General features: G+C 43.2%; 1 protein-coding gene across 5 annotated transcripts in view; it reads left to right on the forward strand.

The window, feature by feature from the left end:
* The window catches only part of LOC140481858 (NEDD8-conjugating enzyme UBE2F), a 366,423-nt gene that overhangs the window by 263,851 nt on the left and 86,410 nt on the right, over positions 1-16,162 (forward strand). For 4 of the 5 annotated variants that reach the window (XM_072578432.1, XM_072578431.1, XM_072578434.1 and 1 more), the window contains one exon: positions 4,664-4,802. In XM_072578432.1, coding sequence (XP_072434533.1) covers positions 4,664-4,802 — 139 coding nt within the window. Of the gene's footprint in view, positions 1-4,663; positions 4,883-16,162 lie in introns of all 5 variants that reach the window. The other variant, XR_011961625.1, reaches the window with a different exon arrangement.

The following is a 16,162-nucleotide window of genomic DNA, read 5'->3' on the forward strand; positions in this document are numbered from 1 at the left end:
CATGGAATATACAAACCATTAGAATAAGTGGAGTTACTATGTTTGGAAGTCATGTAACCCAGGGGCAGTGCTGATTTAACTTTATTTTCTGTATGTCAAGCACAGTCAGTTCTGCTATAACATGGTAATTCCATTCTCATGCAATCTTGTATTCTAAGAAAATTGTGTAATAGCAGCACCATTTAAACTAACAGGGTCGGAATCATGTTCTAACCAATACACGCTTTAAAACTTTGTGCTTTAGAAACAGTGTCCCCAAATCATTGATTGTGTTATAGTGAATTTGTGTTAACAAAATGCATGTTATAGCAGAACGACCTGTTCTTGAATTTGGGGAAACACAATTGTCTAAATATGCTGATAACGAGACAGTAAGTAGGCAGTTTGGCCAATAAGGGGGAGTGAGAAAAGCCCAATATTGTCAGGACACACACACTATATAGTGAATGAGCAGAGAAATATGGTATAATGTATTATTTACTTTTCCACATTTTGGAAAGAAAAGGAACTATGGAACTATTCACTTTTTAGGGAAAGCACAGCAATGTGGATGAATGAGCTATAAACAAGCAATTTCTGAAAATGAGTTTTGGAAGCAAGCCGAAACATGGCAGTAACATTAGGCCTTTATAAATAGGGACCTAGACCACAGGAGTGAATAAGTATAGATCTAGATATTCGTATTGTTTTGGTGTTAAAACTGTCATTGCTTTATTGAAACTGGCAACACTTTGGGAGACTACACCTGTGCAAACCAATGCAAAAATCCATAAGTTGCTGTCAGTGAGGATGGGTTCCACTGTCGTGATTTGTAGAGATTCCCAAAGTCAGCAATCTCCATTGCAATCATAGTCAGATGAAAATCTCCATTTCTGTTTATCTTGCTGTAACACAACCACTTGATGAAGGAGCAGAGTTTCGAAAGCTAGTGCTGACACATAAACCTGTTGGACTATAGCCTGGTGTTGTGTTATTTTTAACTTTAACTTTAACTTGCTGCACAAGTCTTTGGAAAAATTTGCACCTTTATATTGAATGAAGTCTAAGTGGGCTTTTAATTAAATTTCAATGATTGTCCAAGTTCATTTTTGACCTGAATGTTAACTGTTTCTCATTACAGATGCTCCCTGACCTGCTGAGTATTTCTAGTACTACTTGTTTTTATTTCACATTTTCACAACGACAGCATTTGTTTCTCCGTTTTAAAAAGTATATATAATTTCTTTTAGCTTTCTTAATCCAATCATCATCATTTATTTCTCTACCTAAAATGTAAGATGAAATTGAACAAAAGTGATTTTACCTCCCTGGTTTCCTGTGTGATGGGAAGTTATGAGAAGAGATATGCAGCACTGGCACGCTCTCCAAAAAAAAGGTTAAGGAGAGATTTGATAGTTTTAAAATTATTAAAAATTTGACCATAAATAAACGAAGACTATATTCTGTCCTTCATGAGTTAATGGTAAGTCAACATTTTGAAATGGTCTGAGAGGTTTTGGGAGTGTGGGATTCTGTTTCTGTATTGAATGGTCCATGTAGAGAGAGCAGTGTATATTTTAAGAGAGAATTTGTATACATGTTTGAGACCGAAGACAACAGTGAGTGACCAGTAGGATTAATTTTGGAGCTGGCACAGAGACAATGTGGGAAGTGGCCATTTGTCTCATCAGGAACATCGTATAGTTGCAAGGATTTGGGTCCATAAAAGGGTACTTTTGCCTGGCAGAGTTCTGAACACTTTGATTTGTACTATAAGTACCCTGGATAATGAAAGCAAGTAGCACCAAGCTCTGTTTGTGTATATAGCCTTCAATCTTTCAACTACTTGGTAACCACAGTGCTTTGGATGGTGATGATGAAGAGCTTATGATTGAAATATCGACTGTCCTGCTCCTCGGATGCTGCCTGACTGGCTGTGCTTTTTTAGCACCACACTTTTTGACTTTAAAGGAGCTGTATTTTAAAGCTCAATTTTAGGTTGTGTTTTAGCCCATGATCCTGACCTTTGGGCACTCTGAGTGGGAGAGTCCGAGGGACTGGATGGCAAGTCAGACGACCTGTTCATGAGTCTGCCTCTGGGCCTGGCCATGGTAGCCATTGAGGTAAAAACAATGACTGCAGATGCTGGAAACCAGATTCTGGATTAGTGGTGCTGGAAGAGCACAGCAGTTCAGGCAGCATCCAAGTAGCTTCGAAATCGACGTTTCGGGCAAAAGCCATGAAGGGCTTTTGCCCGAAACGTCAATTTCGAAGCTACTTGGATGCTGCCTGAACTGCTGTGCTCTTCCAGCACCACTAATCCAGAACATGGTAGCCATTGACAGGTTGAGGTAGCAAGCTGTGAAGGGTATGATTTAGACCTGACTGCCTGTCTTCTGTAATGACACCAAAAGAGGGAGCATGCAGTGTCCACTGATGAGCTTGAGGCTTTCCATGATTGGTGGGTACAGCAGGTTCTGGCATGCAGCATCAGCCTTGGGAATGACACTTTAAGTAGTAAGTTTAGTTTGAAGCCACTTCAACCCCAGGGCATCAATGTGGACTTCAACAGTTTCCTCATTTTCCCCTTCCCTCACCTCACCCCAGTTCCAAACTTCCAGCTCAGCACTGTCCCCATGACATGTCCTACCTGCCTACCTTCTTTCCTACCCATCCACTCCACCCTTTCCACCCCCCCGACCTATCACCTTCATTCCCTCACCCATTCACCTATTGTACTCTATGCTACTTTCTGCCCACCCCCACCCTCCTCTCACTTATCTCTCCACCCTTCAGGCTCTCTGCCTGTATTCCTGATGAAGGGCTTTTGCCCGAAACGTTGATTTTCCTGCTCCTCTGATGTCTGCCTGAACTGCTGTGCTTTTCCAGCACCACTCTAATCTAGACTCTGGTTTCCAGCATCTGCAGTCATTGTTTTTACCAAGGTATTGGGGCTGTCAACTTGTTGAATCATTTCACTCAAGTATAAATATCGACCTCTGGAACACAGGGTGTCAGCAGGTAGTGGATGGACAGACACGTGGTGCTGCCTTCGTTAATTAAATCGACCATTGTGAAAAAGATTTGTCTAGCTTCATATTGCAACATCTGGCTTGAAATCTATTTAACAGAATGCTGGCTGATAAGAGATTGGATAAATGCACATGTGGAGGGGTTTGGAGTACTGGTGATGTTACTGGACCAGTAATCCAGAGCCCAGACTAATGTTCTGGAACATGGGTTTGAATCCATTGTGCAAGTTAAATTCTATTTTTTTTTTTAAATTGGAACTTTTAAAACAACAAATCCAATGGAAACCATGTAACTACTGTTGATTGTTGTAAAAACCCATCTGCTTTAGTAACATTCTTTAGGGACGGAAGTGCATTGTGCTTACCTGATCTAGTCTGCACGCGACTCGAGATTCTCGAAGTTGATTCTTCACTCCCTCTGGTTAATTAGAAGTGGGCAATAAATGTTTATTCACCAGCAACACCCACGCCCCAAGAATGAATAATAAAAATGAATTGCAAAAGTATTCAGGACAAAACAAAATGGTGAATACGTGGGTTTCCATTTCTACATACCTGCTGTATTGTATTTACCCAGTTATGAGAGGTTAAAGTCTAATAGCCTGCAAGCTTGGGTCCTTGTGGTTGTTACTTGGTTTGCTTCATGAGTGGAAAGAAGGAACAGTGATTATATTTTGCTCTAATTTCACTGCAGTGTCAGCCAAAAATAATCCAGCATCTTCAGAATCAATCCCTTCATAGGGAGTGAAAGAGATTTAGACAAGCAAGTCGAAACAGACTGAAAAGAACCCACCACTTCTCGTTGGTGCCATTTTGGATTTGAGAAAAAACTAGGGAAAGCACTGAGGATATCAAGCAGCTCTATGCCATTCTCCTTTAACGCCACAACTGCAATGTCAAGCAGGCAGAGCCATTTGAAATGAGTACACATTCAAGCTAAAGAAGTCAGGAGACATCAACAGATATGTAATTCTATTTGATAACAATTTGAAACTGTTTCCAAGTAAGAGTTTGATATTGTTTTTAGAAGCATTGTATTGTCCACGGTTAATTTTTACCAGTGTATACCTGATTTATTTGCCCAAGTGAATAGATTTCCAATTCAAGTCAATAATCTGAATATTGTGACACATCCTTTCTCCAAGGAGAAGCACAGTTCAAACAAGTGCTTGTGTTGCATGTGGCTTTAGAGAGAAAGCTAGTTTCATTGTATAAAGCAGTGTCTGACACTGGAAGCCTGTCTTTCAGTTCAGTGGTTGTACCATTCCCAGGCACAATGTTGTGAGGGAGGAAGTTTCAAGATTTTAACTTGCCAACAATGAGGGCACAGTGATTTAGTTACAAGTCAGGATGGTGTGTGGCTTCAAGGGAACATGCAGGTGGCTGTGATTTCACATGCCTGCAGCTGAAGTTCTTCAAGGCAATAGAGGTTGCAGCCTTGAAAGGTGATGAGGTCTGTCCAACATCTCGCCATCTTTGTATACTAACAGGGTGTGAATCCTTGAGTTATTTCTGTCTGCTAAGTCTGTACTTTGATAGGCTGGTTTGGGGTTATAATGGAATGTGGACTATTTTGGAGTTGGAACAGAGCTGTGTATAATGATGACCGTGAAAATTATTCTGAAATTTTGTTGTTTTAATTCCTTTTTCAGGATCAAGGAAGTGTATCAGCCATGTTGACTTTAGCGAAAAAACTGAAGCGTGAAGAGGGCATGAAAGGGAGAGGCAACACAAATCCAGGGACGGATTCATCCCGTCGTGTATCCATTAGAGATAAGCTGCTCATCAAAGGTGCATGATTCATCTCTACTGCTGGTAGTTCATGATCTCTCACATAGCCTATGACTAAACCAACAGCAAGTCACACATTAGTAAGTGTGAGATAAAGTGACTAGCAAGTTGTAACTCCAGAGGGTTTGTGAGTCGTATTAAATTGATGATGATGTGAATATCCTTGTGAACCTGCTGTTTCAAGTATTTTCTATGATGCTGTGGTTTTGTGAATGTTCTCATTCCTATGGATTCTTTTGGTTGCACAGTTAATGCGGCAGAGAAGTTCTGTGTGCGGGTGTCTGTTGCGTTTCTGAAAATATTCATGAATTATTTTTTGCAGTGAGCAGCTGAGAATCAAAACAATGAGTCAAGACTCCTAGTTTGTGTTGTATGCATTGATCTCTGTTAGGAAGAGAACATGATCAATCCAGCTTTGATCTCTAGCCAGCGACTGCCACTAAAGTGTATGTTGTCATTGATGACTCTGGTGAATAAATACCCTATAAGTATTAACTGCCAAGGACAACACCATGGTCATGTACTGTTTCTAATCTCCCGCCTTAGTTAAGTACCACTGCCTGCCTGTGGTGAGCACCTTGGACAGGCACCTGGACAGTTCCTGGTATCATGAACGTTGCTTGCAGAAAGAATTCTGCTGTCCTTATCTGTATGGCTAGATGTGATTCTAGGCCCAGAGAAAGGTAGTTGACTTGTAACTGCGCCCAGACTGAATGGCTTACTGGACAATTAAGGAAGAAATGCTTGCCTTGCTCACAAAATCCCTGGCCCAAGAAAGAATAAAGTACCATTGCTTACCTGAGCTACCCACTTGGGACAGCTCCCAGCCGCTGATCTGTCCACCTGGGATGGCTACCAGCTCTGAGATAAATAACAGATGTTGAGGCTCCAGCTAGGAGAAGGAAGGAGAACAATTGGCCTGAGAAAACCCTCTAGTCAGGCTTCTGTTTGTAAATTTGAGCAGTGTTCCATGATCAGTTTCATAAACCTAATCCTATGTTCATTAAGAACAAGAGTCTGTTACGCCACTGGGTAAACCTTCCTGCTTACTTTAAACCAGCAACACAGAAAAGATTTATCCCACACAGCAATCTGTGAAAATTCAAGAGGCCAAGAACTATTTGAAGTAAAAACTAACAACTTTTATTTCTTAAAGTATAACAGAGAATAATTAACTGGCAACTATTTAGAACTTTCTCTAACCTATTTTTTTACTTCCACCCTCCGGCAACCCGGCTAATCTAGCTTTCGGCCAGGTGTTACTCTGTTACCTTATTGAGAACACTTGGCACTGTGTCAGGTAGTTCTGCTAGCTTTTAACTCTTAAAGGTACAGTACACCCACATCTTCATAAGAAGTCGAACATTTGGCCTTCAAACCAGCTCTAGTATTAAAAAAATCACTAGTGATTGGGTTCTGGTTCATTCTCTACTTTCCAGTCTGCCATCCCATAACCCTTCACTCCATTGTCTATCGATACTCCAGTTTTAAATAGAAAGAAGCCTTTATTAATTTCAGGGGAAGAGACTTCCGCAGACTAGCAACACTCTGAGAGGGGGAGAAAACCTTATCTCTGTCTTAAATATATTTACCAATGGAGCAGCTTCAGTAAGATTAGGGAGGGTGGTAAAAAAGGAGGGGGGGTGGCATTGCTAATTAGAAATGGTATAACGGCTGCAGAAAGGAAGTTTGAGGGGGATCTGCCTCTGGAGGTAGTATGGGCTGAAGTCAGAAATAGGAAAGGTGCAGTCACCTTGTTGGGTGTTTATTATAGGCCCCCCAATAGCAGCAGAGATGTGGAGAAACAGATTGGGAAACAGATTTTGGAAAGGTGCAGAAGCCACAGGGTCGTAGTCATGGGCGACTTCAACTTCCCAAATATTGATTGGAAGCTCTTTAGATCAAGTAGATTGGATGGGGCGGTGTTTGTGCAGTGTGTCCAGGAAGCTTTTCTAATGCAGTATGTAGATTGTCCAACCAGAGGGGAGGCCATATTGGATTTGGTACTCGGTAACGAACCGGGACAAGTGGTGGGCTTGTTAGTGGGTGAACATTTTGGTGATGGCGACCACAATTCTGTGACTTTCACCTTGGTTATGGAGAGAGATAGGTGCGCACAACAAGGAAGTTTTTACAATTGGGGGAAGGGAAATTACGATGCTGTAAGACAGGATTTGAGGAGCATACGTTGGGAGCATAGGCTGTCAGGGAAGGATGTGGTGGAAATGTGGAACTTTTTCAAGGAGCAGATACGACGTGTCCTTGATATGTATGTACCGATCAGGCAGGAAAGAAATGGTCGTGTGAGGGAGCCTTGGTTGACGAGGGAGGTTGAATGTCTAGTAAAGAGGAAGAAGGAGGCTTACATAAGGTTGAGGAAACAAGGTTCAGACAGAGCAGTGGAGGGATACAGGATAGCCAGAAGGGACCTGAAGTAAGGGATTAGGAGAGCTAAGAGAGGGCATGAAAAATCCCTGGTGGATAGGATCAAGGATAACCCCAAGGCATTCTATGCGTATGTGAGAAACCTGAGAATGACGAGAACGAGGGTAGGTCCGATCAAGGACAGTGGTGGGAGACTGTGTATTGAGTCGGAAGAGATAGGAGAGGTCTTGAACAAGTACTTCTCTTCAGTATTTACGAACGAGAGGGACCGTATTGTTGAAGAGGAGAGTGTGAAACGGACTGATAAGCTAGAAGAGATACCTGTTAGGAAGGAAGATGTGTTGGACATTTTGAACAACTTGAGGATAGACAAGTCCCCCAGGCCTGACGGGATATATCCTAGGATTATGTGGGAAGCAAGAGAGGAAATTGCAGTACCGTTGGCAATGATCTTCTCGTCTTCACTGGCAACTGGGGTGGTACCAGGGGACTGGAGAGTAGCGAATGTTGTGCCCCTGTTCAAAAAAGGGAATAGGGATAACCCCGGGAATTACAGGCCAGTTAGTCTTACTTCTGTGGTAGGCAAAGTAATGGAAAGGGTACTGAGGGATAGGATTTACGAGTATCTGGAAAGACACTGCTTGATTAGGGACAGCCAGCACGGATTTGTGAAGGGTAGGTCTTGCCTTACAAGTCTTATTGAATTCTTCGAGGAGGTGACCAAGCATGTGGATGAGGGTAGAGCAGTGGATGTAGTGTACATGGATTTTAGTAAGGCATTTGATAAGGTTCCCCATGGTAGGCTTATGCGGAAAGTCAGGAGGCATGGGATAGAGGGAAATTTGGCCAATTGGATAGAAAACTGGCTAACCGGTCGAAGTCAGAGAGTGGTGGTAGATGGTAAATATTCAGCATGGAGTCCAGTTACAAGTGGAGTTCCGCAGGGATCAGTTCTGGGTCCTCTGCTGTTTGTAATTTTTATTAATGACTTAGATGAGGGAGTCAAAGGGTGGGTCAGTAAATTTGCAGATGATACAAAGATAGGTGGAGTTGTGGACAGTGAGGAGGGCTGTTGTCGGCTGCAGAGGGACTTAGATATGATGCAGAGCTGGGCTGAGGGGTGGCAGATGGAGTTCAACCCTGCCAAGTGTGAGGTTGTCCATTTTGGAAGAACAAATAAGAATGCGGAATACAGGGTTAATGGTAGGGTTCTTGGTCAGGTGGAGGAACAGAGGGATCTTGGGGTCTATGTACATAGATCTTTGAAGGTTGCCACTCAGGTGGATAGAGTTTGTAAGAAGGCCTATGGTGTATTATCGTTCATTAGCAGAGGGATTGAATTCAAGAGTCGTGAGGTGATGTTGCAGCTGTACAGGACTTTGGTTAGGCCACATTTGGAGTACTGTGTGCAGTTCTGGTCGCCTCACTTTAGGAAAGATGTGGAAGCTTTGGAGAGGGTGCAGAGAAGATTTACCAGGATGTTGCCTGGAATGGAGAGTAGGTCGTACGAGGATAGGTTGAGAGTTCTCGGCCTTTTCTCGTTGGAACGGCGAAGGATGAGGGGTGACTTGATAGAGGTTTATAAGATGATCAGAGGAATAGATAGAGTAGACAGTCAGAAACTTTTCCCCCGAGTACAACAGAGTGTTACAAGGGGACATAAATTTAAGGTGAAGGGTGGAAGGTATAGGGGAGATGTCAGGGGTGGGTTCTTTACCCAGAAAGTGGTGGGGGCATGGAATGCGCTGGCCGTGGGAGTGGTAGAGTCAGATTCATTGGCGACCTTTAAACGGCATTTGGATAGGTACATGGATGGGTGCTTAATCTAGGATAGAAGTTCGGCACAACATCGTGGGCCAAAGGGCCTGTTCTGTGCTGTATTGTTCTATGTTCTAACCCTCTTGAGTGGAAATTTTCTAGCATTGAACCTATTGGGGAAAGAAATTTCTCAAACTGTTGACCTCGTATTCTGAGCTGGTACTCCTGTATTCTAGAATCTACCTTATCAAACCCTTTCAGAAGCTTGTAAGTTTCACTTACAAAATAAAGACCCAATTTGCTCAGCCTCTCAAAGGAAAATCCTCTCATTCCAGGGAACAATGTTGAAGCAAAGTGTCAGCCTTCTCAGAAGCTAGCTTGACACAGCACTGTTGCTTTGGTAATCTTTCAGTAATTATCTAATCTATCTCACAATGCTGTAATTGCTTTAGCTTCAATTATCACTTGTTCCAAAAATTTGACATTCCAAATAATCTGTATGGAGAGGCTCCTTTTTTGATCCCGTCTTTCTGTATTTTTAGCCTGAGATTGTGGTCTTGTGTTACTGATTTCCCAAGTGGAACAAATTTGCCTTCATAAGTTTTTGTCTTTTTTTTTAACTTGATGCAAATTCCCTGTCCTTCTCAGTTGGAGAGTGTTCAACTGTTGTTGCTTCAGCCTTGTAATCTCTCTTTTAAAGTGCAGTAGCTCTGTATACTCTCATATTAAATCTTTAAAGGACAAGTGTAATAAACAATGATGCTTTGCTGTATGGCTCAAATAATCAAAGTGAGATAGCTTTCCAGATTCAGGCAGCATCCAAGGAGCAGGAGAATCTTCCCTCACTGAAACCCTTGTAGAGGGAGGAAGAGAGCTTCTTCAGCTCTGATCTCCAGCACCTGCAGTCCTCACTTTCTCCTAGTTGATTTTAACCTTCTGCGAATCCTCTTGCAAGGATGCCATCCTTGAAGAAGCTCTCTTCCTCCCTCTACAAGGATTTCAGTGAGTCCAGGTTCTCCTGCTCCTTGGATGCTGCCTGACCTGCTGCGCTTTTCCAGCAACACATTTTTCAGCTCTGATCTCCAGCATCTGCAGTCCTCACTTTCTCCTAGCTTTCCAGATTGTCCTGTTTGTGTTGATAGTTTTGTTATTAGCAGAAGTTTAGCTAATATTCTCTATGTTCTGTCACATCCATTTCTTAAAGCACGTTTTTTAGATTTAAAGGAGCAATTGATAGATAAGGAGGTGGTTGGAACACAGCAGTCTTTATTCAAAGTCCCTTCTTCATCTTTGGCCTTGGCTTAGTGATAGTACAATCACTGAATTACATGGTTGTGTGTTCAAGCACAATATTAAGGCTGACAATTCAGTGCAGTACTGAAGATTTAGCACACTCACAGTTAGTATCATCCAAATGAGTTTCAACCAGGATAAGAATAGTGAGCAGCAATAATCATATTACCAGAATTGGGAGATCACTGTTGGGGAAAAATGGAAGACAATATGACAATAGACAATAGATGCAGGAGTAGGCCATTCTGCCCTTCGAGCCTGCACCGCCATTCAATATGATCATGGCTGATCATTCCTAATCAGTATCCTGTTCCAGCCTTATCTCCATACCCCTTGACTCCACTATCTTTAAGAGCTCTATCCAATTCTTTCTTAAAAGAATCCAGAGACTGGGCCTCCACTGCCCTCTGGGGCAGAGCATTCCACACAGCCACCACTCTCTGTGTGAAGTAGTTTCTCCTCATCTCTGTCCTAAATGGTCTACCCCGTATTTTTAAGTTGTGTCCTCTGGTTCGGCACTCCCCCATCAACGGAAATATGTTCCCTCCTGCCAGAGTGTCCAGTCCTTTCATAAGCCTATACGTTTCAATCAGATCCCCTCTCAGTCTTCTAAACTCAAGGGTATACAAGCCCAGTCGCTTCAGTCTTTCCGTGTAAGGCAATCCTGCCATTCCAGGAATTGACCTCGTGAACCTACGCTGCACTCCCTCAATAGCCAGAATGTCTTTCCTCAAATTTGGAGACCAGAACTGTACACAGTACTCCAGGTGTGGTCTCACCAGGGCCCTGTACAGCTGCAGAAGCACCTCTTTGCTTCTATATTCAATCCCTCTTGTTATGAAGGCCAGCATGCTATTAGCCTTCTTCACGACCTGCTGTACCTGCATGCTTGCCTTCATTGACTGGTGGACAAGAACACCCAGATCTCTCTGAACAGCCCCTTTACCTAATTTGATACCATTGAGGTAGTAATCTGCCTTCCTGTTCTTGCCACCAAAGTGGATAACCAGACATTTATCCACATTAAACTGCATCTGCCATGCATCTGCCCACTCACCTAACTTGTCCAGGTCACCCTGTAATCCCCTAACATCCTCATCACATTTCACCCTACCACCTAGCTTTGTGTCATCAGCAAATTTGCTAATGTTATTGCTGATACCATCTTCTATATCATTTACATATATTGTAAAAAGCTGCGGTCCCAGCACGGATCCCTGCGGTACCCCACTGGTCACTGCCTGCCATTTCGAAATGGAGCCGTTAATCACTACCCTTTGTTTCCTGTTAGCCAACCAATTCTCTATCCAATCTAGTACTTTGCCCCCAATCCCGTGCGCCCTAATTTTACTCACTAACCTCTTGTGTGGGACTTTATCAAAAGCTTTCTGAAAGTCCAGGTACACTACATCCACTGGATCTCCCTCGTCCATCTTCCGAGTTACATCCTCAAAAAATTCAAGAAGATTAGTCAAGCATGATTTCCCCTTCATAAATCCATGCTGACTCTGTCCTATCCTGTTACTATTATCCAGATGTGCCGTAATTTCATCCTTTATAATAGACTCCAGCATCTTTCCCACCACTGAGGTCAGACTAACTGGTCTATAATTTCCTGCTTTCTCCCGCCCACCCTTCTTAAAAAGTGGCACAACATTAGCCGCCCTCCAATCCTCAGGAACCAACCCCGATTCTATTGAACTCTGGAAAATAATCACCAGCGCATCCACGATTTCCCGAGCCACCTCCTTCAGTACCCTGGGATGCAGGCCATCAGGTCCCGGAGACTTATCAACCTTCAGACCTAACAGTCTCTCCAACACCAAATCCTGGCAAATAGAAATTCCCTTAAGTTCAGGTCCTTCAGCCACTGTTACCTCAGGGAGATTGCTTGTGTCTTCCCCAGTGAACACAGATCTGAAGTACCCATTTAATTCCTCTGCCATTTCTTCGTTCCCAGTAATATATTCCCCTGCTTCTGTCTTCAAGGGCCCAATTTTTGTCCTAACCATTTTTTTGCCTTGGACATACCTAAAAAAGCTTTTACTATCCTCCTTTATATTCTTGGCCAGTTTACCTTCGTACCTCATTTTTTCTCTGCGTATTTCCTTCTTACTAATCCTCTGTTGTTCTTTAAAAGCTTCCCAGTCCTCCGTTTTCCCGCTTATCTTCGCTAAGTTATACTTTTTCTCTTTTAACCTTATATGTTTCTTTACTTCCCTTGTCAGCCACGGCCGCCCATGTCTCCTCCTGGGATCTTTCTTCCTTTTAGGAATGAACTGATCCTGCATCTTCTGCATTATACACAGAAATATCTGCCATTGTTCCTCCACGGTCTTCCCTGTTAAGGTATTAAACCATTGAACTTTGGCCAGTTGCTCCCTCATAGCTCCATATTTCCCTTTATTCAACTGAAATATTGTCACTTCAGATTGTACCCACTCCCTCTCAAATTGCAGATTGAAGCTTATTGTATTATGGTCACTACTTCCCAATGGCTCCTTCACTTCGAGGTCACTGACCAATTCTGGTTCGTTACACAATACCAGATCCAGAATCGCCTTATCCCTGGTCGGCTCCAGCACCAGCTGCACTAAAAATCCATCTCTGAGGCACTCCACAAAGTCTCTTTCTTGAGGCCCGATACCATCCTGATTCTCCCAGTCTACCTGCATGTTAAAATCCCCCATAACAACTGTAGTAACATCTTTGCGACAAGCCAATTTCAGCTCCTGATTCAACTTACCTCCAACATCCAGACTACTGTTTGGGGGCCTGTAGATGACTCCCATGAGGGTCTTTTTACCCTTAGTGTTTCGAAGCTCTATCCACACTGACTCTACATCCCCTGACTCTAGGTCCGCCCGCGCAAGGGACTGAATATCCTCCCTTACCAACAAGGCCACCCCACCCCCTCTGCCCGTCAGTCTATCCTTACGATAACACATGTAGCCTTGAATATTCATTTCCCAGGCCCTGTCCCCATGAAGCCACGTCTCAGTTATCCCCACAATATCGTATCTGCCAATTTCCAAAAGAGCCTCAAGCTCATCCACCTTGTGTCTAATGCTTCGTGCATTCATATATAGAATTTTTAATTTGTTACTGCTCTCACCCTTCCCCTCAACCCTTATTTCACTCAACTTTACAGCATGATGCCTTTTCCAGTTTTCTGCCTCCTTGATACAGTTGTCTTTCTTGACTTCTCTTGTTCTAACTACCCCTTCAATTTCCTTTTTAAACATCCAGCTTGTCCCCTCCCCCCCGCTACTTAGTTTAAATGTAGCGGTGTTGCAGCAGAAAACCTGCCTGCCAGAATGCCGATCCCTGTTCTATTAAGGTGCAAGCCATCTCTCTTGTAGAATTTATGGTTACCATAAAATATACCCCAGTGATCCAAGAACTTGAAACCTTGCTTCCTGCACCAGTTCCCCAACCACACGTTCAAGTCCATTATCTCCCGGTTTCTGACCACACTAGCCCGAGGAACTGGAAGCAAACTGGAGATAACCACCTTGGACGTCCTGCTTTTTAGCCTTCTTCCTAGTTCTGCGAAGTCTCGCTGTAGTATGTTCCTCCTCTTCTTCCCGACATCATTTGTGCCGACGTGTACCACCACCTCGGGCTCTTCACCCTCGTCCTTGAGGATGTCCTGCACTCTGTCCGCGATGTCTTTCACTCTAGCACCAGGAAAGCAACACACCATCCTTAAATCCCGTCTGCTGCCACAAAAACCCCGGTCAGTTCCTCTCACGATGGAGTCCCCTATTACCACGGCTCTATGTGATGTCTATATGAAGAGGTTGGGGCTTTGATAAGAAAACTGAAGAATTTGAGATGTCCTGATAATTCTGAGTGGATTGAACTGGTTAGATGTAGAGAAAATATTTCTGCTTGTTGGAGAATGTGACACAAAGGGCCACATGTAACTTCTAATATTTCCAGTCAGGAAATAGAGACATTTCTTTACTCCAAATGAGGAAGTCAATATCTAGGGAGAGTTGAGGAAAATCATTTTGGTACTTTGAAAAGGGAAATAAATGAGTAGATAGAGTTGGAGATGTACAGCACGGTAACACACCCTTCAGTCCATCTCATCCATGCAGACCAGATGTCCCAACCCAATCTAATCCCACCTGCCAGCACCCGGCCCATATCCCTCCAAACCATTCCTATTCATATAGCCATCCAGATGCCTTTTAAATTTGCAATTGTACTAGACTCCACCACTTCCTCTGGCAGCCCATTCCATATATGCACCACCCTCTGTGTGAAAATTTGTCCCTTAGGCCTCTTTTATACCTTTCCCCTCTCAACCTATGCCATCCAGTTCTGGACTTCCCCCATCCCAGGGAAAATGACCTTGTCTACTTACCCTAACCATGCCCCTCATGACTTTATAAACCTCTGAGGTCACCCCTCAGTCTCTGACTCTCCAGGGAAAACAGCCCTGGTCTATTCAACCTCTCCCTATAGCTCAAATTCTCCAATCCTGGCAACATCCTTGTAAATCTTTTCTGAACCCTTTCAAGTTTCACAACATCCTTCCTATAGCAGGAGACCAGAATTGCACACAATATTCCAACAGTGGCCTAACCAATGTCCTGTACAGCCATAACATGACCTCCCAACTCCTGTACTCAATACTCTGACCAATAAAGGAAAGCATACCAAACGCCGCCTTCACTATCCTATCTACCTGCGACATCACTTTTCAAGGAACTATGAACCTGCGCTCCAAGGTCTCTGTTCAGCAACACTCCCTAGGACCATACCATTAAGTGTATAAGTCCTGCTAAGATTTGCCTTTCTAAAATGGAGCACCTCGCACTTATCTAAGTTAAACTCCATCTGCCACTTCTCAGCCCATTGGCCCATCTGATCAAGATCCTGTTTTAATCTGAGGTAACCCTCTTCACTGTCCACTACACCACCAATTTTGATGTCATCTGCAAACTTACTAACTGTACCTCTTACACTCACATCAAAATCATTTATGTAAATGATGAAAAGTAGAGGGCCCAGCACCGATCCTTGTGGCATTCCACTGGTCACAGGCCTCCAGTCTGAAAAACAACCCTCCACCACCATCCTCTGTCTTCTACCTTTGAGCCAGTTCCATATCTAAATGGCTAGTTCTCTCTGTTTTAGATCTTTCCGTGAGATCTAACCTTGCTAACCAGTCTCCCATGGGGAACCTTGTCAAATGCCTTACTGAAGTCCATATAGATCACATCTACCACTCTGCCCTCATCAATCTTCTTTGTTACTCCTTCAGAAAACTCAATCAAGTTTGTGAGACATGATTTCCCACGCACAAAACCATGTTGACTACCCCTAAAGATGAGAGTAAAGGAAAAAGAAAGATCTGTTGAGAGACTGAGTTGACTTCGATAAAATGGGAGATGACTTGTGCCAGCACTGACTAGTTGGCCAGAATGGCTGTACATTTATACATAAATTGATGAACAACAGGACTTTGCTGATAGTAATTCCATCACGAAAGGAGATCGGGTCATATGCCACATTTCTGTTTGTGGGGCTTTGCTGTGCATACTTTGGCTACCTTGTTTCCAATATGACAATGATGACAGCACTTGACATTGTCTGTGAGACCATTTTGATATAAACCTGAGGTAGTGAAACTTTTATTGTTTTATTTAGTTGTCTGGAGGTATGCCTCTTGTATTTGCCCTAACTGACCTCCTCTCACCACACTGTCATGAGGTAGAAATGATACTTCGTGTTACAAAGTTCCTCCTTTTAGTTCCTAGTTATATCACTGAACAAGAATACTGAATCATGAAGATACCCTAGCTTCCTCCTGTAGATCATTATCCAGTGACCTCTGCTGAATTGAATGTAAAAGTTAAGGAAGTGTACATCTTTAAAAGTTTCCCATTTCAGACTTGCATGGTGAGAGC

The sequence above is a fragment of the Chiloscyllium punctatum genome, chromosome 10, assembly GCF_047496795.1.
Source record: "Chiloscyllium punctatum isolate Juve2018m chromosome 10, sChiPun1.3, whole genome shotgun sequence".
Lineage (NCBI taxonomy): Eukaryota > Metazoa > Chordata > Chondrichthyes > Orectolobiformes > Hemiscylliidae > Chiloscyllium > Chiloscyllium punctatum.